Source organism: Pezoporus occidentalis, unplaced genomic scaffold (genome assembly GCF_034315485.1).
Source record: "Pezoporus occidentalis ecotype Australia unplaced genomic scaffold, CSIRO_AGI_Poc_V1 ctg13, whole genome shotgun sequence".
Classification (NCBI taxonomy): Eukaryota; Metazoa; Chordata; class Aves; order Psittaciformes; family Psittacidae; genus Pezoporus; species Pezoporus occidentalis.
Window position 1 is genome coordinate 5,037,085 of NW_026913103.1, and position 20,463 is coordinate 5,057,547.

At 36.8% G+C, this 20,463-nt stretch overlaps 1 protein-coding gene across 6 annotated transcripts in view; it reads left to right on the forward strand.

Moving 5' to 3' along the window:
- The window catches only part of SENP6 (SUMO specific peptidase 6), a 79,247-nt gene extending 59,855 nt beyond the window's left edge, over positions 1-19,392 (forward strand). For 4 of the 6 annotated variants that reach the window (XM_062608229.1, XM_062608233.1, XM_062608231.1 and 1 more), the window contains 12 exons: positions 2,645-2,871; positions 3,437-3,543; positions 3,631-3,747; positions 4,603-4,725; positions 4,973-5,065; positions 7,219-7,652; positions 9,953-10,056; positions 10,736-10,876; positions 11,915-12,003; positions 13,829-13,897; positions 13,984-14,134; positions 16,785-19,392. In XM_062608229.1, the coding sequence (XP_062464213.1) occupies positions 2,645-2,871; positions 3,437-3,543; positions 3,631-3,747; positions 4,603-4,725; positions 4,973-5,065; positions 7,219-7,652; positions 9,953-10,056; positions 10,736-10,876; positions 11,915-12,003; positions 13,829-13,897; positions 13,984-14,134; positions 16,785-16,994 (1,865 nt within the window). In that variant the 3' untranslated portion in view covers positions 16,995-19,392. The remainder of the gene's footprint in view (positions 1-2,644; positions 2,872-3,436; positions 3,544-3,630; positions 3,748-4,602; positions 4,726-4,972; positions 5,066-7,218; positions 7,653-9,952; positions 10,057-10,735; positions 10,877-11,914; positions 12,004-13,828; positions 13,898-13,983; positions 14,135-16,784) is intronic. The other 2 variants (XM_062608234.1, XM_062608232.1) reach the window with 1 other exon arrangement.
- The last annotated feature ends 1,071 nt before the right edge of the window (positions 19,393-20,463 follow it).

Sequence of the window (20,463 nt, forward strand, 5' to 3'; positions counted from 1 at the left end):
TCTTTAGCTTTTGGGCCTTTATGTTTATAGGACAGTTTTGGGTTATACTTCCATCTGCTTTCTGTGCTATTCTGCTTACAGGCCTGAGTTTAAGTAGAAACTGTGTGAGCTGATTTGTTGTTTTTCCCCATATACTTGTAGTGATTTTGTGATGTAAACTAATGCCTGCCTGGAAACTAAGTAGATTGTCTTCAGGAATCTTAACATTAATTTCAGCATAGTTTTCCTCAAGGGTCTAGCATCTTAATATGTGCACTATTTTTTTCTAAATTAGCATAGTCCTCTTCCCCTTAAATAGGCTTTTCTTTAGGTTAAATTTTGTGGTTATTTATACTTGCACTCAGCTTCATAGATACATGTTGCATTCAAATGGAGGAAGAATGCTTTCAACAATCTCAGAATTGTGTGCTTCCAAGACATAATACTATTTTAATAAGCTCATCCACTTCCCATAAAAAGTATGAGCTGTAAGGAGTATTGTAATTACAAAGTAATTAGCATGCTGGGAAGCTAGAGACAACCCTGGGAGTAGGCATTAGACCCCAAATGAACACAGGTGTTCACAAGTGAAAAAAGCCTCCTGAGTTGTCTGGGTAGAGAAATCCTTCCTTCATGTCTCTCAGCCTTTCTCTCCCTAGCTTTTTCCTCTGAGGCTGTGGTGCTGACCTAGTTTTATACCCAACTGCTTTATTGTACTTCATGCTTAGGAGTACTTTGTGGTAAGACTTGCCATTTGCTTTGTGAGCAGTGAAATTACTGTAAGCCTGAATCCATAGCTGTGTAAGCAATTGTGTTTGTGTTCCCAAAATAGGACCTCTCTAAACCCAGTTATCCACCTAAATTCTGTAGGTGGTGAATTGGGAAATATGCTACTGAAGAATTACTTTATGGGACAGTTAGCGTGCTGAGTTAAAAATAACCAAAAGGAAATGGTTATGCATATGTCTGAAACTCTTGTCTTACAGAAAAACAGGTCCCTGCTGCTCTGAGTTAGCCAGCTATGTGAGACTGGGGTTTGCAGCCTGAATCCTGTTCCTGTGTCTAACTGTCTAAATCCTCCTAGTGCAATTTACTGCTTGTTTATTTTTCAGATTGTGTGAATAGGTGATATTTACACAATAGCTGATCAATCTGACGCACATTTTCCAATTTTTGGTAAAGGGATACTGTGACCTGTTGAAGCCACTGTACCAAAAAAAAATGCCAGATTTATTAGGGCTACCAAGAGTAAGCATGAGAGAATATGGTATTCTGCTCATAGAATGTTCACCACAGGCAGAGAGGTTTTTGATTGTTTGTTACAGGACCTGAAAGAAGGGCTTTGCTCTTCTAGATGGTGAGATCACTTTACCTGTTTAAGGAGATGAAGATTTTGATTACTGTGACATTTTCAGTTCCTTTCTTTCTTCAGATGCGTACTTCTTAGAAGTGAAACTGGTTGCTAGTGGATTTGAGATCCTTAAGAGATTTCTGTTTCTATGGTAACAGAAATCTGATCAGAGAAAAAGAACTTTCTTTCATGAAATTTCCATTACAGGTTTTCGTACTTCTGTAACCAAAACATGTGCCTAGAATCAGTAAGAGTAGTTTTATTAGAACTTGATGCCTCTAATATGCGTTACCTGGTTTATATGCACTTTTTCAAAAAACGTCATGCTTATTTTCCCATTTAAGTCTGGAAACAGTCATCTCAAAAATGTACTTTTTTTCCCCTCTTCAGTATTCTATTCCATTTAGTCTCTAAGCAGTGGTTTTAAGTTTTGTGTCCTACTTGCTAGCTGCCCCAGGTTAAAGCAGTATCTCTTTCAATCTGTCAGTGTTTCTCACAAACTCTATTGTCTGAAACACCTGACATGTAGATGTCAGTGCTGTATATACATGTAAAAATTATTCTTGTAGACTGTGTTAGCTAAAAGGCTAGGGACCTCTGGGCTTATATGCTGTGACTTTAATATGTAAGATTTTCAAAAGGCAATAATGTCACCTTCTAGGATCAAGGCAGACCATGAATCTACCTGAATCATGGGGTCTCATATGCTGCTTTTGTTTTATTTAGCATATGTTGTCTTAGTTCTCCCTTTTTTCTTTCCCTTTTGTAATCGCATCTATTTGAAAGTAGGAGATAACCAGGCAGAAATATTTTAAATAACATGTAGACATTGAAGGGGTTAAGTAAATGAATGCCAGACCATGAAAGCCCCTGTAGGTTCTTAATACAGTTCTCCTTTTCTAATAAATTTCCACAGATGGATATATATCAATCACAAATGGATTGTTTTTTGGTTTGTTTTTTTTGAGAGAGAGAGCTGCTCTAGACTTTTTAGCATTGACCTGGGAGAAATTAGGGCATGGTGTTTCTGTATATAGAGAGGAAATTATGCTGAATACATAATTTCTGGAATTGTATTGAAACAGTAGGATTATAGAAAAACAGTAGAACTATAATAAGAAAAAATAAGATAACATTAAATAAAGAATAAAGAAAAAATGTAGGTAGAAGGGCTTCATAGTTAATTCTTCTATCGGTATTACTGCTTGCATATATTGTCGACAGTGTATGTGGGTGTTGGCACATGAGCCTTTGAAATCTGTTCATTCTTGCAACGTATTTTTTTTCTAAATAATTTTCTCTGCTTTTTTGTAGGTCAAGAAGAGCAGTATATAATTTTGATTTTTGAAACTGGTCTTGATCCTCATGCAAATTCAATATTTGAAAAAATTATTACTGACATTGGTATTAGAAATAATATTTCTGACTTCTTTGTGAAAATTTCCTTTGAAGAGGCCAATGGCAGGCTTGTTGCTTTTACCAAGTGCTTGGAAGACAATTCCAAAGGAAGCCCATCTCACAGAGAAAACAAAATAAAAAATGTAATTATATTTTTGTCAAAGTCATTATATTATTTGGGTTACAAATACACTAAAGTTAGTGTGCTAGTCCCCAGAGCACCCCAAAATTATCAACAATTTCTGCTGGCTTTTATATGAGGATTTTCAGACTGCATCATGGTGGGTTATGAAACTATGGGAAATACTCTGTGCATTCACAATACTTTTTAGTGTGGTCCACAAGAAGTGTTGCAATTTAAAATTACGAAGAGATGAGAAATCTTTACTACAATGTTTCCAAATTAATCTACTTGTAGAATGGTAATATTTTAAACAAGAAATTAAGTTGCAATGTTGTAGTTAAATTTAATCAGTGCTTTCTTTAAACAAAACTTCCTCTTAAAGAATTTGAAAGATTTGTGACTCTGCAAGAAATAAGAACAGACCTAAATGTAAGAAATTAATTAGGAAAGGAAAAAAAACAACAAACACTTGAAGTCTTCACAAAAGCAGTGGGTATTACACTGCTGGACTTCTTAAAGCTTTACTACCTTTTTCGTAAATTTGAGCACACTGTGCAAATTGATTTTCACTTTATTCTGTTAAGGTTGCTTCTGAATCCAAAATGCAGCAGCGAAATAAACAATTACCATATTTTGATGATGATGAAGAAATTGGAGAACCACACACAGTATTTATTGGTCCTATTGAAAAGTAAGATGTTTATCTTTCCCTGTATTGATTCTCTGAGGTTTTTTTCAGCCTGTCATTATTGATTATATTTTGTTTTTTTCTTTTCAGGTTGATAGTTTATCCACCTCCTCCAGCTAAAGGTGGTATTTCTGTGACCAATGAAGACCTCCATTGTCTAAATGAAGGAGAGTTTTTAAATGATGTTATTATTGATTTTTATTTAAAGTAAGTTTTATTTCAAATAATTTTTTTGTTGTCTTTGAAACCTGAAAAATTCCTACACTAAAAATTCATAAGTCAGTTGATAATACTTGGTCTCCAAGTATATATAGCTCTAATTTAAAAGGTTGTTTTGTATCTTTGCTAGAAATTTTGATTCCTCTGCTATCCTGCTTGACAGTGACATTGTTCTCACTTGGAAGAAAGGTTCTTTAAAATTTCTTAGCATCTGAAGAGGAATTTTAACTGGAAAAAAAGACATTTTTTAAGTTCACTTGTTTTTTTCCTGAGTATTTGTATTTCGTGGAATTTCATTTGTTCTGATTAACATAATACATACATTTTTTTTTTTTTGTGTCACTGATGCTACAGCTACTAGAAGTATATTATGTTGTTATGTGCAGCTGTGTTTATGCTACACATAAAGCACATGCGTATAATTTTCAGTCTACTAAAATATTTTAGAAGTAAAAAGAAGATCAGTGCATCACTCTGGGAGTGTTTGGAGATTTAGTGGCTGTTACAGACTATGAATCTTTCCTAGATTTTATATGTATTCTTTATGTAATATATTAATTGAAAATTTATCTTGCTGCCATGATCTAAAAACAAATACAACAGCAGCAAAACAATTTGATTGAACAGAGAACTTAATATCTTGAAATATTTGGAACAGATTTTGCCTTAATTAATTCCTGTGGTTAGTTAGCTCTAATACTCTTTTATCTCTTTTGTGAAAGGCTGTAACAGTGTGGTGGGGAGGTAGCACTGTTGGAAGTCCTTTTTACTTTTGGGAGAATACTTTGATGGAATTCACCTCCATGATTTTTTTTCTTTTGCTTTTTTATTTTTACTAACTAGATATTTGGTACTTGAAAAACTGAAAAAAGAAGATGCTGATAGAATACATGTGTTCAGTTCTTTCTTCTATAAACGCCTTAATCAAAGGGAAAGGAGAAATATTCATGAAACTTCAAACCTTTCGTAAGTCTGTTGATAAGTCAGTTTAACTAAGAGCTAAGTAGAGGGAAGACTACAAGAAGAGGTGCTTTACAGAGGTAAAATCCTTATAGACAATATTGTGCTACCAACAGAACTCTAGGAAGCATCCAGACCTATAACAGACATAAAATAAATGAAAATCTTAAGAAGCTGTTAAGGTGAAAATATCTGGAAAAGTAGTCTTTCACTTAAAATAAGCCAGCCTACAAATCATGTGTTTTTCTTGCAGAATACAACAAAAACGACATGGGCGAGTAAAAACATGGACACGACATGTTGACATTTTTGAGAAAGATTTCATTTTTGTTCCCCTTAATGAAGCGTAAGTAAATGAACTTTTCTGTCACAGTCAGTAACGCTTTAAGCCCTCCTCATTCTGAAACTGAAAGTAATAGTGTGAATTGAAACTAAAAATTAAGAGAATAAACATACTTTTCCAGGTGATTAAAAAAAAACAGTTATGAACCTTTAAGTTCATTGTTGTCGTCTAAGAAGTATCAGACAGAATAAAGACTGAGAAAAAATGAACTTCTCTGAGTACTTCTTCTGAACCAGTTCAGAGAATCAGTTTTACCTTGTTCTCTGAAGTTCATTCTTCTAAGTAGTTATTGCTGATAATTTTTGGATTTACCTTTTTTAGCCCTTACTTTTTGTTCTGATGAGATCTGTATGGTTTACGTGAAAACATTCCTTAGTTATATGAAACCTATATTGGAAGAAAATGCAATTGAAAATTCTACTGCCCTATATTTAGAGCTTGATTCTTTTTCTTTATATCCATTTGTCCTGATAAGTTTCTTGGGTCAGGAAGCAGACAGATAGCATTCTAATAGTTGTTAAGGAGTTTAATGGTGTTTGCTTTCTTTAAGATCAGAGCAAGTTGTCACAAACACATTTCCATGTTTCATGAATAGAATCTAAGCTGTCCTTAATATTTAGGAATGTTAAACTGCTGCATTTAAAATATATACAATAAAAACATGAGTAAAGGACGGAGAGACAAGAGAACTGTAGCTGACATATCATAGGCATGCCTAACAGGTCTTTCAGTAATTCAAAGAACTTTGGGGTTTTTTAAATTAGACTGTCTTCAATGAAATGTGTCTAGATACTATGCCATTGTACAGTGGGAGGAAAATTTCTCCTCCCTGTCTGAATTCTGAGGCTAGCTGTAGAGAGGCAGTTATGAGATAAGTGACCAGAGATCTGTTGTAAAGTTGAAAGTAAGTCCTTTAGAAAGCTGTTTACAAGTATGGACTTTGGATTTTGAGATGCTATGACCTCTGTATAGCCATGGGAAGTCAGCCAGCCCTTAGGTAGTAAAAATGACTCAGTTGTAAGATAATTCTCCCTGTCCACTGCAGGCTTCATCCTTGTCATCCCTCTCCTCCGAAGCTTTAAGTGCGATAATTTTGAGGTGTCTGTCACCTAAATTTTTGTTGCTTTAAAGCTTGTTGCATACTTCATATTCTGCTTTCAGAGGCCACTTTAACTGCCTTTGAATTTCAGTAGAATTGAGGCTTTGTAATTGTCTAATTTTTAATGTCTGTTAGACATGCATTTTTAAATACTGTTTTTCTTTTTTTTCCTAAACCACCTGCATAATACATAGTGAGGTTGTGTTTTGCTATTTGCTGTAGGGAATCTATAGGGAATCAGAAAACCTTCAGAAAATTTCTAAATCGGGTCAGTCAGTATCTATTTGCAGTGCCTCAGTCCCTGAATTTGCTACTGCTCCATTTCTGATGGAGTGGCAAGTCAGTGAAGTCTGAAGAGGGAATAGGAGATAAAAAGGAAACTGGAGCAAAACTTACTTTGTTTTGGGGGAAATAACTGGTTTTGGTCCTGAAAGGGTTAGAACGTCAGTTCTTTGAAAGGGTCACTCAAAGGGACAACAAAGGGAGGACAACAGAGTTGTGGTGATGCTATTACAAATACTCTTTCTTCCCCTTTTTAGTTCACTGTTGACAAGATTTCTTTAAAAAATTGTGATACACAATTGGAGGATCTCATAGGCAAAAGAATATGGGCAATGCAGCGATACCATTAGATCTGACTACTGTTGCTAGTGCTGAACTACCGGAAAACTTTATAGAGCCATAAAAAATGAACTCTACAATCTCTGTCTCATGCAGTGATAATGTTAAAGATGAAATAAGCTTTAATTAAAAGAAGGAAAAGAATGCAAATAGTATGAGCAAATTGAAATAAACTAACTGCATCATATTAATGAGTTGGTGACTGATTGAAAGGAATGATCTTACCTTTAGAAAAGTTTCTGAAGGCTTGAGTAAAACCTGCCCAGAAAAGTGAACAGCTATTACAATCTACCCTTGATAACTATGGGAGGTTTGGTGTTTTGTGTGTGTGTGCACATAGGGGACACTCAGTATTTTGTTTATTTATTACGGACTCCAGATTTAACCATGAGCATTAATGTATTAATTATTTTTTAATGTATTTTTTCCTTTTCAGTGCCCACTGGTTTTTGGCTGTCATCTGTTTTCCTGGTTTAGAAAAACCCAAATATGAACCAAATCCCCACTATCATGAAAATGCTGCAACACAGCTAAAATCTCCGTCTTCAGATGGAGAGAGCAACACACCATCTCCTTTGCCAAATGAATTAGATGCACAAAACTCACCTTCCAAGTCCACGGCAAAGAAGATGTTGACCAAAAAGTTTAATACAGCTTTAATTGACCCAAACACTGAAACAGAGGACAGTGAGTCTTCGTGTTGTAGAAGAAGTCCTTGTAGGGGAAAAAGTGCTTTCAAAAAAATAAATCAAATAGACAGTGATGTGGAAGAACCTAACACTGTGGAATCAGCATGCCATAAACTAGACCATAGGACTCTGGACGCGAATGGTATACAGGGTGAATTCACAACTGCTAGCCAATCTATGGGTATGTAATTGTAAAAATATGCACATTTTAATTAAAAAAATTGAGATTTCACATCTGCTACCACTTCTACGTTTGTGTAAACTTCGTACTTTGAAAGTTCAGTATGTGCTGAGGTTCGAGTGCTTGCAATATAAGTAATTTATAGCCATTGCGTATTAAGCGGTTTTGTGGTTGTTGACATAACTTCCATGGCAAAAGGCTGGAGATGAAAAACTGTTTTCCTAAATCAGATTAAGTTTTCAGTTGTGTGACCTTTTTTCACACAAATAATTTTGTAGACCACTTTGCATCACTTAAGGCTGTAATTGTTAAGGAAAGAAAAGTAGTTGACTGTGGATCCCCATAATGTATGTGCATGGAGTAGTTGAATTAAGATTGCTTCAGCAACCTTGCTTACAGTGTGTTCCAGCATTTGAGGTTTTGCTTCAACACCATTAGGTTCTTTAATGTCCTTAGAGAAGGTATGTACAAAGAGTAAAAAGAAAAATAAAAAAAATCACTTACATGACCTCCATGTTACATTTAGAGAGGCTTTCTTCATGCATTACTGCTTTGGAGGCTGATTTCAGCGCTCTTGAGCAGCATTTGTATCAAAGTGAACTAACGTACTTTTAAAGGCAGATGAAGGAAATAGGAAAAGATTGTTTTCTCTGTTCGCTGCAAGGTTTGGATCCTATTCAGATAGAGATTGTATTGGTGGCTGATGGTCATTCAGTTACCAACTAAACCACTCGGACTGCTTTGCTCAACTATTGCAGATGGTGTACCCTTTTATTAATGTAGACATTTGTATAGGTCACTGTTATGATTTAAGGGTGAGATTCAGTTTGAGACTGACACTAGTAAATGTTTAGGCATCTAAGTTTAGATGGGCGTCTTAAACTTTCATTTCAGTCAAATGGAAGATGGGGATATAAGCCTTGGGTTTTCTGCCCAGCCTTCAGCTGTTGCTCCAGAAGGGTGTGGGTTTTGATTCTTGACCCTGCCAAACCTATAGGTATGTCCTTGATACCCTAGGGTATCTCAAAGGTAGCAGATGCCTCTTTGATAGTATAGTCAGTGGCCAAGAGGCCACCTTTTCCTGTGCTAAAGCAGACAGAGTGGCTGTCCAGTTGAGTAGTGCTAAGTCACATTAGTGTATGGCCTATTTCTTCTGCTAAGGTCTTTTCAAAGATACGGAGTAAGGCTAATTCCCAAGTTTGTCCCTGTGGAATTCCACTGGCAACCTCTTTCCAAAGTGTTTAAGTTCTCTGTTGAAGCGTTTTCAAAAGCAGGTCTTTGCCATTTTTTCCATTAGCTAATTCATTGCCCTATTTACTGTTCTTACAGAAATCCTGGTTTTCCTTAATAAGAAATATATCCTCCAGTGACACTAACCAACACTTTTTATTTTAGTGATTGTTTAGCTATATTATAGAGCCCTTTAAGAAAAGTTTTCTTACTAAGATTTTGGGGTTTGCTGGCATGAGTTATTTTTCACTTATTTCCACATATTTTTCAATTTTTCGCCTCAAAAATCTGTTCTGAAATTTTGCATGGTAGTATACTAAGACTAGTGAGCCTGTAGCCTTATGTATCTGCTTCTTTCACAGGTATAGCTGTAACATTCAATAATCTTTGTATCTTCTGCTGCGGTTTCCCAGGTGACTAAATATGTAGAGAGAATAGGGAGTGAATTTACAGATACTTTTTTTATGTAGCAAACAGTGAAGTTTCACAAGCATTTCTAAGCTGCTGCTCTCAGGAGAGCTGATCCTGCATTCTACCCTCCCTGGCAGTGCATTCTCAAGCTGCCTTTTCCTCTTACCAGCACAAGTCTTCATATCACTGCACAGTGAATCTGATCAAGGAAATGATTCAAGTAAAAAATAAGCTTGTGACTGTCTTTCTCAGTGTGGTCTATTGTGTGTGGATATGTTTGATGTCGTGGAAGAACCATGGGAAAGAAGGAATGGGAATAAGTGCTTATATGAGGATCCAAATGAGACTGCCGCTTTTGATGTCAGTAGCTTTTTATACTGTTTTACAGGCTTCATGGAACTATAGGGTAATTTCATGATAGTTCTTAGTCTGTCTTTAGAATATTTTTACTCATTTCACAGAATAAGGAACAGTTTCTGCTGTGTTACTTTGAAGAAACTTTTCACTTCTGTTCATATGCATGAATAAAATATTATATGTCAGCATTATCACAGTTATTGTGAGCAATCCTGGAGAAATCTTAGGTATTGAACATGAGTTTGGTCTTCAATGATGACATAATATTTGATTAAATATACTGCTGTCTGTGATTGATACAGATGGATTGCACAAAATCAGGCTAAACTATAGTGAAGATTCAGCTGATGGCAGTAAACTAAATGAAGATGAGCTTATAGATTTTTCTGAAGACCAAGATAATCAGGTAAAGAATTCAGCAATTTTATTTTGGAAATGTAAATTGTTGGTTTGTAGTTTGAATGGGCAGCTTAAAGCTGTGTCCACATTGTAAATGTGTCTAAAACTAGTTATCTTTACAAGTGTCAAATCCAAAGCACTGGCTGCATAGACAGTTTGCAAATTAGCTGGCAGGAAAGGATTGTACATTCATTCATTAAACTTGTATAGTAGGAAACTGCTGTACTAATCCCACATTTAATATTTTGTGAGTCTTTTACATAGTGACAACATTAGACAATGATTTTAGTGGAAACTCTGAAAGTCAACACATTCCTACCTTTCGTCTCTTCCACTCCCATGTTTACCTACCAGACCCAAGAACAAGTTACTCTTCTTTCAGCTGCTATTTCCTGGACATAAACAGACACCTTTATAAGTAGGTGCTACTTTGCTGTTTTGTTTCATTGATGCTTCTAATCAAATTTAAACAGCATGGATTTGTAATCAAGTAGTGTTCTTATTCAGATTGGAAGAAGTTTTAGACCTGTGGAACAACTGATCATTAAAATGCCCTTTACTGGTTCACTACGGGGTTTGAGGGTATTATACCACAGCCCTGTTGCTTCTACAGTGTAAGTTCAACGTGAGCAAGCTAGGAGTTACACATTTATTCCTCCTAATTGGCCTTCCTGTTCATGTTCCAGGTGTATGACTCCAAGTTGTCCAAAATAAAGAATCGGAGACTATCAGATACACTGTCTAGGAATTACCTATTTTTCACCTTTGAGTCCAGAACAAAAAAATATTTTCCAAAGTCTGCAGCTATTTGTAATGGCTTCCAAATAGTATGTATATGTCTGCACACGCATAAAAGCTCCAGTTCATGTTGAAATCTAAAGATGTTTTTCATACAGACTCCACCCACCTCTTCTGTCATGCCACTTGCCTGAACATTCTGTGGTTCTCACCTGATGGAACTGCCTTTCTGTCTATTCTGTAGCAATTAGAGTTCCCTGAATGGGCAGCAGTTTCTAATAGGAGAACATCTTCATGGCATAGCATGAGGATTTCAGTTGTAGGATCCTTCATGTTAGTATGTGTACACAATTCTCACCAAAAATGTCACAAATTATGCTGATGCAGCTGTTCCCATTTTTGGGAAGCATCTTATTCCCTGTAACACAATGGTCTGCAGGAGTAATAGTGAAAATAGAAGGGAAAGAAACTGGATCATTGGGATGCTTTTAGATACAATGACTTACTGGCTTTGTTTATATAACTTCTATATCCTTCATAGCAATCAATATTGAAATTGAAAGGTCAAGGATATTCCCAGGTTTGTGGCATGACTGTTTTTGCAACCCATGATATGTAATTTCACAGTGGTTTAATTTCCCTCACCCTGAAAACCAAGTTGGTTCATTCTGGAGTACAGATCAGATTTTAATTCTGAGTTCGTTGCAGATTTTGTCTCCTTTGTTCTAGAATGTAATATACATAAAACTGCCAAGCAGGTTCCTAGTAGTCATTGGCAGGGGAAAGTATAATTTGGATTATAACCGAATAATGGAGATGCATCTCTTCTAAGCCAGCAATGATTTGAAAATGTCAGTTGCAGGGTTTTTTTCTAGTTTCAGTGGTTGTTAAATAAATAGCACCATTCACTCTGTGTTATTCCAGCAAGGATTTGAGAAACCATGTGCCTAAAAGTTAGTAATGCAACCTTTACAAACTATGAATGGTTTCAGATTAAAGCTACCACTTTATTAAATTTGTGTTATTGGTCTTGAATAAGAATGGTAAGTATAGCAATAATTTCTTTTGCATCTGTTTGAAAAACAGTACTAGCTTTTAAACACCTGTAAAACATGTTCCTTCTGTAGGAAGACAGTAGTGACGATGGTGGCCTTCTGGATGATAATTGCAATTCAGAAATGGGACAATGGCACCTGAAGCCTACCATCTGCAAACAGTAAGTATTAAAACCATTAAAATGGAGATTTCATATAAAAGTTTATGAAATTGTCAAAGATGGTAATTATGGGAAATGGTCACACATCAGTGTTCAAACACTTTAATCAGCATGTTATTAGTGTTTGAGAGAGAATTTTATACTTAGTAGTATCATCTTCAGTGAGCAGAAAATTTAGTGAATGAAACTGCTACTGGTATGGAGGCATTCAGGGTTTCTGTTAAGCTTCTACTGCTTCAAGGCAGGTGAAAATTGTTTCTTCAAATAAGGCTGTTCTTCGATAGCTTGCATGTAGATTCCTACAAAAAGAAGGTGCAGAAGCATATTCAAATGTAGCTTTCTGTATCAAAAAGCAGATTAATGTCTTAACTAAATTAATGCTGAAGAAAACCTTAGTCAGTACTCAAAATGAGTACAGGAAAACAGAAATAATTTTTAACCACCCCCATTTCCTATCAAAATGTGTTCTAGCTGTTTATTGTTTCTGTCTGTAGAATTAATTTTTTTTTCTAATAAGATTGTTCCACAGTACTAAATTCAGTTACTTTTTTACCTTTTTAACTGTTTTGGACTTGAAACCCTTTTTTTTACTTTTTATGTTTGAAACCCAGAAACTTCATAATTATTGGCTGCAGTTGCTTGCATTTTGGTGTGACAGAAATACATGATTCCATATCCTGAAATACTGTTACTCGTATTGCTGTCTGACTGTCTCCTTTGTATTTTTTCACAATTTATTTATCCATTTTCTTCTTTGTGTGTGTAAGGGTAACTAGAAAGAGAAAGGCTTTCACAATGCATGCTTACAGTGCACCATAAGAATAAAATTACATATTTATACATGGTATGGAATGTGTATGACTTACTGTTAATGCATTTTTATGAAGGGATAAAAATACATCTGTGTTGTGAGTTTTAAGAATATTTATGAGCTGCTGATTATAGCTTGGCTAAATTTGTCTCATTCTGTTGATAGATTATCCGTACATAATACTTCCCCCAGACAGTATTTTAATCCAAACATGGAATTTCATAAGATATTTGGCACTTAAGTATCAAAAGTGTCTGTGTATTAGAAAGGAGAAAGCAGAGCTTTGTGAAAATTGATTTACATCCTATTTATCCCTCAAAATACATCTTGCACCTAATGCTGAGATTCTGAACTCTGGTATGAGTTAGCTTTGATGTATAAATCCAGCTGTGCCATATAAGGCAGCTGATATGACTGTTCTGTTTATAGCTGCTGCAGAGGTGGTGTCCTCTAGGTCAAGGGACAGGATGTAAGCGTCTGTAGTGGACAGAAGTCTTCAGGCAAACTTGGTAGTCTAGAAAATGTTTGTTTATGGATATGTTATTTTTGAAAGTTTTTCAAAATGTGTGTTTTGTGCGTAACTACAAGGTAGATTTCAGATTCATTGGCTGGAATAATTTCTTAAATGTGCAACACCTAGTGCCCATCTGCCCTCCAGCTGCTACTCCAGAAGGATGTTTTTGGGTTCTAGCACTTACTTTCTAGTCTCTTGCCAGTGTCCCAGGTACCTTGTGCATCTAGAAGAGTACTAGACATCTCAGAGGGTTTTAAGCAACTAGTTTTTGCCTGTAACGTATGCTTTCAGTCTGACAGTATGCTCAGTGTATGGTTGAATCTAGACAGTCTTACATTTAGCTATCCCAGTTAGGGGATTATAGCAGTGCTGGTGAAACTTTATAGTATTGACCTACTTTTGTTCAAGGTCACCCCACTGTTTCATAGCTAGTTGTGTAACATTGTGCTTTCCAAACTGCTGTAAAATACCGTGTACTTAAAAGTTGTGTTCTCTCTTAGGCCCTGCATTTTGCTTATGGACTCCCTGAGAGGGCCTTCCCGGTCAAATGTTGTGAAAATACTACGGGAGTAAGTTTCATGTCTGGGTTTGGGGGTTGGTTTTCTGCAAAATTCTTCAAGAAGAGAGTTTTGATTGGCATGGTCTTTTATCATAGATATTTAGAGGTGGAATGGGAAGTCAGAAAAGGCAACAAAAGAAGTTTTTCCAAAGATGTCATGAAAGGTTCCAACCCAAAAGTGCCACAACAAAACAATTTCAGTGACTGTGGGGTGTACATACTGCAGTATGTGGAGAGCTTTTTTGAGGTATGTGATGTATCCCTGTTTGTATAACTATTGGGGGTGGGTTTTCTGGATTGTTTTGTTTTGTTTTGTTGTTTTTTGTGGTGAACTACTGAATTATAACAGCTATAAAAGGCTCCTAGTGTAGCTGTTATAGCTATTTATTAGATTATGCATTATACACTAGTGTATACATGAACATACATAATATTTTTGGGGAAATAAACTGATTATCCTTTTTAGTTTTATATATGTATCAGCAATTGGAAGCCAATTTGAAATAGGCTTTTTTTCTAAGAGAATAAGAAAATACATATAGAGTCTTTTGTTTGTGTTCTTACTGTCCATAGTCTTTAAAATAACCCAGTAAGAACCTGAGTTCAAATTTGAGTTCTAAATCTAACCTAAAGATGCAGGACAAAAAGCTGGTTCTTTTCTCCCTAAGAACCGTAATTCTGAGTCAGTTCATTAATATGATACAAGTAGTTTTTCTTTAACTTGCAAGAAAACATGCAAATGGAATCATTACAGCTAAATGTCAGATCTTTAATCCACTGGAGAATTTGGTTAAACACTTAATGACTTTAACTGTCTCGATCTTTCACAAGTGATAGAGGTGTTGACACCGTCAGGTCTAGGGGAAGGAGAAGTGACAGTCAAGTGAGATGTTGCCTGTATTGGACACAAACTGTTTAAGTCCATGGTTCTTGAGACCACTAAACTGTCCTGTTACTGAACCTTTCCTGGGGAAGTGTCTGTTTCTTCTCTGTTCCTCCACCCTCCCCATGCTCATACTTCATATGAGGGCAGAAAGGCTTCAGCAGAGTGCGTTCGTGCAGGTCAAAACCAAAAGCTTTTGCTTTACCAGTGAGTCCTTGAGAGATTAGAACCATCCTCCTTCCTCTTTTGTACTTGGGAGATATGAAGAGCAACCAGGTTTTAATAATCTTAACCCCTTCCATCCCCTTCCTTCTTGCAAATGTATTGCTGAATTATGTCAGGCCAAATCTCTCGTCCTGTCCGATCTTGCAGTATGCAGCAGCATCGCCTGTCAGCGCATAGGGATGGCATTTAGATGCGTCAGGTAGCAGATCATGGGGTATTCACAGCACTAACACTGGTGGGGAGGGAAAAGCCATACTGGCTACATGGTACTTCACTGCCATGCTGTTACTGAACTAGTAAGTTCAGCTGCTAATGTATTTCAAAACTTGCGCAAAGTCTCATTGTTTCCAGCAGCTGTGCAAACTGAATGGGAGCGTGTGGGGAGGGGTGCTTAATTTGATGTTTGTGGACTATTTAGGCACATCTTATTCTTGTTTGTCGATTTATTTTAAATACCTTGGTTTTAGTAATAATGGTTAAAATCATGATGTGTATTTTTTAAAACCATGAATCCATGACAGGGTAGGCAGTGTAACAAGGAGTATACCTGTCAGCTATCATAGCAAGTAGTTGCCAGCACTCCTTCAACACCATGCCTGTTCAGCTTTGCCTTTGGGCCCAGGTGGGACACCTCTGCCCTGCCAAAGGAGCCCCCCCAGTTTCCTGGCAGCAATTTGTGGGGGAGCCGGGTCAGGAGGGCTGCTGGGGGCGGCTTCCGCCGCCAGGGGCCGCAGTGCTGCCGCCTCAAGTACGCGGAGGGGCAGGGCCGGCGGCAGAGCGGCGAGCCCCGGCGGCAGCAGCCGGGGTTTGCGGGGACGGGCATTGTCAGTTCCGGGGGACAGACCTGGCAGCCCAGCACAAAGTGCACAGCTGGCTTCTGCCCCGTGTCCCTGCTCTTCTTCCCCACAATGAACAGCAACAAAAAGCCCCAGTCAAGGGCGTGTTCAGATTAATGTAAACTGTTGTGTTACCGCACTAATGTGTTCTTTCTCCTTCGTCTGACCTATTTCATGGTTTTTACCCATGGTTTTCTGCATCCTTTTTCTGCATCTTTAGTGGCATGCTTCCGAAGTCTACTTACTGCTGGTGTTAAGTAGCTTCATTGGCAAAGTCAGTTCAACGTAGGGGTTACTTTGTTGCTATTTTATCTAGCTAATGTTCTGTTTGGAGGTAAAATGATGCTGCTAGTACAGTATATGGCATTTATTGATTTGTTCCCATGCAGAATGTCACTAGTTTTTTTCCCCAAGTAGTCTTGTTAGTGTTAACTCAGTGGATGAATGTAATTCACTCGATATAAACTGGAATACACAAAGAGAGGGATTTCTTTGAGAGAAAACACTATTCCACAAACTGTTGTATGTTTAGGGTGAAATTGTTGTACGGTGTCACAGAAGTGGCATAGATAATAACTCATAATAATAATTCTCTTAATTCTTTGAATTAATAATCTCTGTCAAGAAAACCAAATGCAAGTACAGAAAGGGCTGGTGGTAGCCAGAGGCTTTTCACAGACCTTGCTTTTTAGGGTGAAATGTTAAACTGACTTTACCAGTTGGTTATGGTCTTAAAGGTTATTTATAAGAATAGGAAAATTTAATCATTGATTCCTAATCAACTCTAGATAGCTTGATTGGTTTTACCTTAATTGTACATGTACAGAGTACACAAATCATAGAAATTTTGTTCCATGCTGATAGAATGAGGTGAGGAAGAATGTGCTACAGTTTTCTCCAGTCTTCTAGATTGTAACTTCTTACTGTAATATCCAAATGACCTTTCTTTTCAGAATCCTATTCTGAGTTTTGAGCTACCAATGAACTTAACAGACTGGTTTCCACGCCCAAGAATGAAAACCAAAAGAGAAGAAATACGAAAAATAATTCTGAAGCTGCAGGAACAGCAGAACAAGGAAAAGAAGGGACAAAAGGACGCAAGTTCAATGGAAAGATCTTTGCAGGAAAAAACAGAACAACTTACCAACAGCAGCTCAGACTGAGTGTTGTATCTGTTGCATGTTTGCTCCACAATCAAAACTGAAACATACATTTTTGTCTGCCCAGACTAAAGATTTGGCGTATTCTCTGCTCAGAGTCTCTTGGGAATGTTTAATGCTTGTATAAATGTGTGTCATAAAATGATTTAATTTCCACAAAGATGTGTATTAAGTAAGCGAGTCTGTACATATGTTAATGAGGCCAACTTTTTCAGCATTTGTAATTACTTTTTTTCCACTTGTTAGGGAGCTTTTGTTATGTATTTCTGTTAATAGAACTTAAATAGCAACTTCTAAACATAAAGCAAATAAAGAAAATATTTATAGGATAAAATGGGTAATTTTTTATTTTTCAGTAAAGTTGTAATGTCACAGGCTTAAGTAACACATAGGAAATTATTTGGTAGTGAGATAATTCATATTTTGACCCTATTTAGTTGCCCTTTACAAGATTATTCTGCTTGCGCTACAAACAATAATGTGGGTGTCTCAATGTACCATGGCCTCAGAGAGGGTGATCCCCATCCTCCCAGTATCTTAAGTGTAGGCAGTATAATAGTTAATAGGACTGCTTCAGATTTGGGGTTTAAAAGATACGCCTTGCAATGAAAATAATTCCACCCTCGCTTCAGTGGGATGGGCTAGGGAAAGGGGGAGAATGCTCTTTGACCAGAGATAACTATTCAAACAGTATTATAACAGTGATTTCAATGAAGTGATCTTGAGTGATACTATTAAACCATATTTTGTGGATCCCAATTGTTGTACAGGTGTATTTTGAGACTTTCTTCATTATAAAGTTGTATTTTGGTAAGTGTACTTGGAATAGCAAGTTGCCCACATTACATTTTCTATGTTATGATTCTGAATGTTACATTCATATGTGCTTTATCTAAGTAATGAACATTTAAAAAGAAAAAAGTGTACGATTACTATTTTTTGTAATATCCACGCAAAAAAAAAAAAACACAACAGAATACCAGTGTTCATTGCTTGATTGTTTGTTCTTGGCTTTAGGTAGCATCAGACTAATGTTGGGATTTGTTTGGATATTTCCAGCATATTTTGATTTTTACAACAATCTGAAATGCCATCGTTGCTTAAACTGCAAACAGCCTTTTTGCCTTGTTAAAGAAAGGCTTTGGTATTCAAATGAGGAAAGGAAAAGATGGTTTGTGCAAGGAGGTATACATACACAGTCTTCTAATACAGATATCTTTGAAAGGAACCAGAAACTGTCTCTCCCCAGGAAGAAATGTCTTGGGGGGAGAAAGACAGACCTTCTGCCCCTCCTTGCAGACAGTATTTTCTCTCCTGATTTTCCTACTGGCAACATCATTTGTCATTCCCTTCTCCCACAGAGAAGCAGCAGAGAATTCATTAGCTGAACTCTTCGTGTCCCCAAAGACCAATTTTTATACACAAGATCAAGTCTAACCCCGTATACAGGTTCTCCGTGAGTTTTCATTCTCACTAAACCCTGAAAACATGGCTGCTAAGGATGTTACTACCAGGGCATTCCTGCATAGACAGCTGTCTGTGTGAAACCCTCTGTTTACAAGGGGGCTCACTCCCCAAGGCAGAGTGATTGCACATAGATTGCATGGGCTGCTCAGCTTTTGTACAGATAACCTGTGGGATTTAGGGGAGTTGTTGGTTCCTGCATCTCTTTCCTCTTGCATAGACCCTGGGCCCCGTGGATAATATGTAAGCACCACATACATTACGTTAGAGATAGCACCTACACGGGTTTCTAATTGCAAGTATGTGGGGGCAGTCTTCCGGATTACAAATTAAATATGTGACGTGCACACCTCCGAGTTGTTTCCTCCATCAAATTTATCCAGTATGGTTGCTGTTGTTGGGGAAAATCTGTGATAAAATAGTTTCAGGTGGTTTCCCTACAGGCTCTGGTATACCTGACTTTAGTGCAACTGACTTGCTGGAATAGTAGTTTATGCAAATGCAAGTAAATCAGCTATGGCTTGTAGAGAGGGAAGGAAAAGAATTTCTTGGAAATGCCAAGCAGAGACAATTGCAAATAGAATGTATTCCTTCCAAGTCTAGTCTTTCCCAATGGTGTGTTCTAATTATATGGGATATATGCAGATTTGATCAATATCATAGCTTGTTTTACTTTTTCTAACATTTGTAATGCCAGTTCATAATTTGATGCTGTAGAAGGTTCTCTTGCTAGGAATGCCTGGTGCTTCCTGCATTTCCTTCCTCTTTCCTGTCCTCCTTCTTCCTCCCTCCACTTTTTCAAAGCTGTGAAGAAAGTGTTTGATTTATTATCATTTAATGTTAAAGGTCTCGAAATCTTCAGTCACATACAGCAAGCTAATATGTTAAATATAGGAAATTTATTTTTTTAATAAAATGTGACATTAATAGAAAAAAATGCACAGAATTAAGAATGAGTTATTTAAAACCTTACTGAAAAGTTTAAAAAGCTCACTGCTGCGTGCTTGTAAGGTATTTGTCCTTAATGTAGTGGTCAGCTACACTACAGTGCTTTGCAGTCTTAACCAAGGAGTTTCACCAGTGAGCTTTCTGAATCACATTTATTCAGTGGAAGTTAGTGGGGGGGGGGGGACTAGAGGTGTTTGTTTAATAATTATATGGCAACACACGCACTGAGGCAAGTGCAAGTTGTATGTTCCTTTATAAGCTTTTTAAGATTACAGATGCTTTAAGAGTAGCGTGACTGCATTCTGCAGTGTAAGCTATCAGATGGCTGCCTAATTAAATGTATCTCTTTGGATTGTTTTTCACGTCGGGTAGAATAACAGTTAAGAATTCTTATTAAAGTTTTAGGTCACGTAGCATAAAAAATGCATGTACTTCTGGTGGATAGCTGCAAAAGCAGAAGAGACATCTAAGTAGTCCCTTGTGACGTTCTTGTTTTTCTTGCGTAAGGAACTGAACACACTCTGTAAAGACCAGGGAGTTCAAACATAAGAACTGTGATGTTGATTTTTTGAGGTCGAATCTTAACTTCCAAAACAGTCAGTAGAGTTGAAAAGTCAAGCAAACTACCCCATGATGAGAAAACCATGCTGTTGTTGGGGGTTTTCCCTCTTTTTTTTGTTGGTCATGTATAGCCTAGCAAATGAGTAAAACAGAACAAGAAGCTATTGCATGATGATTTTTAATTTCTCTTAATGTAGTTCCTCTGGAAATTGGAGTGAACTACTAGACTTCCCTGATGAACAAACTGCAGCAGTTTCTTTACGAATTTACTGTAATTTTTTACTCAGATTTTTCAATAGAATGTATTTTCATTGCTCAGTGGTTAAAGCTTTATACTGCCCTTCACTGATAATATGATACTTGTGGTCTAGCATATATGAACAGAAGTAGCTGCTGTAAAGGGGCTTGTTCTTTGGAGTCCACATTCTTGGGGTCACAAGGATGAGAGGTGCTGGAGTCTGGATGAAAGATTTTATTTCATTTTGGTATGGCACTTTTT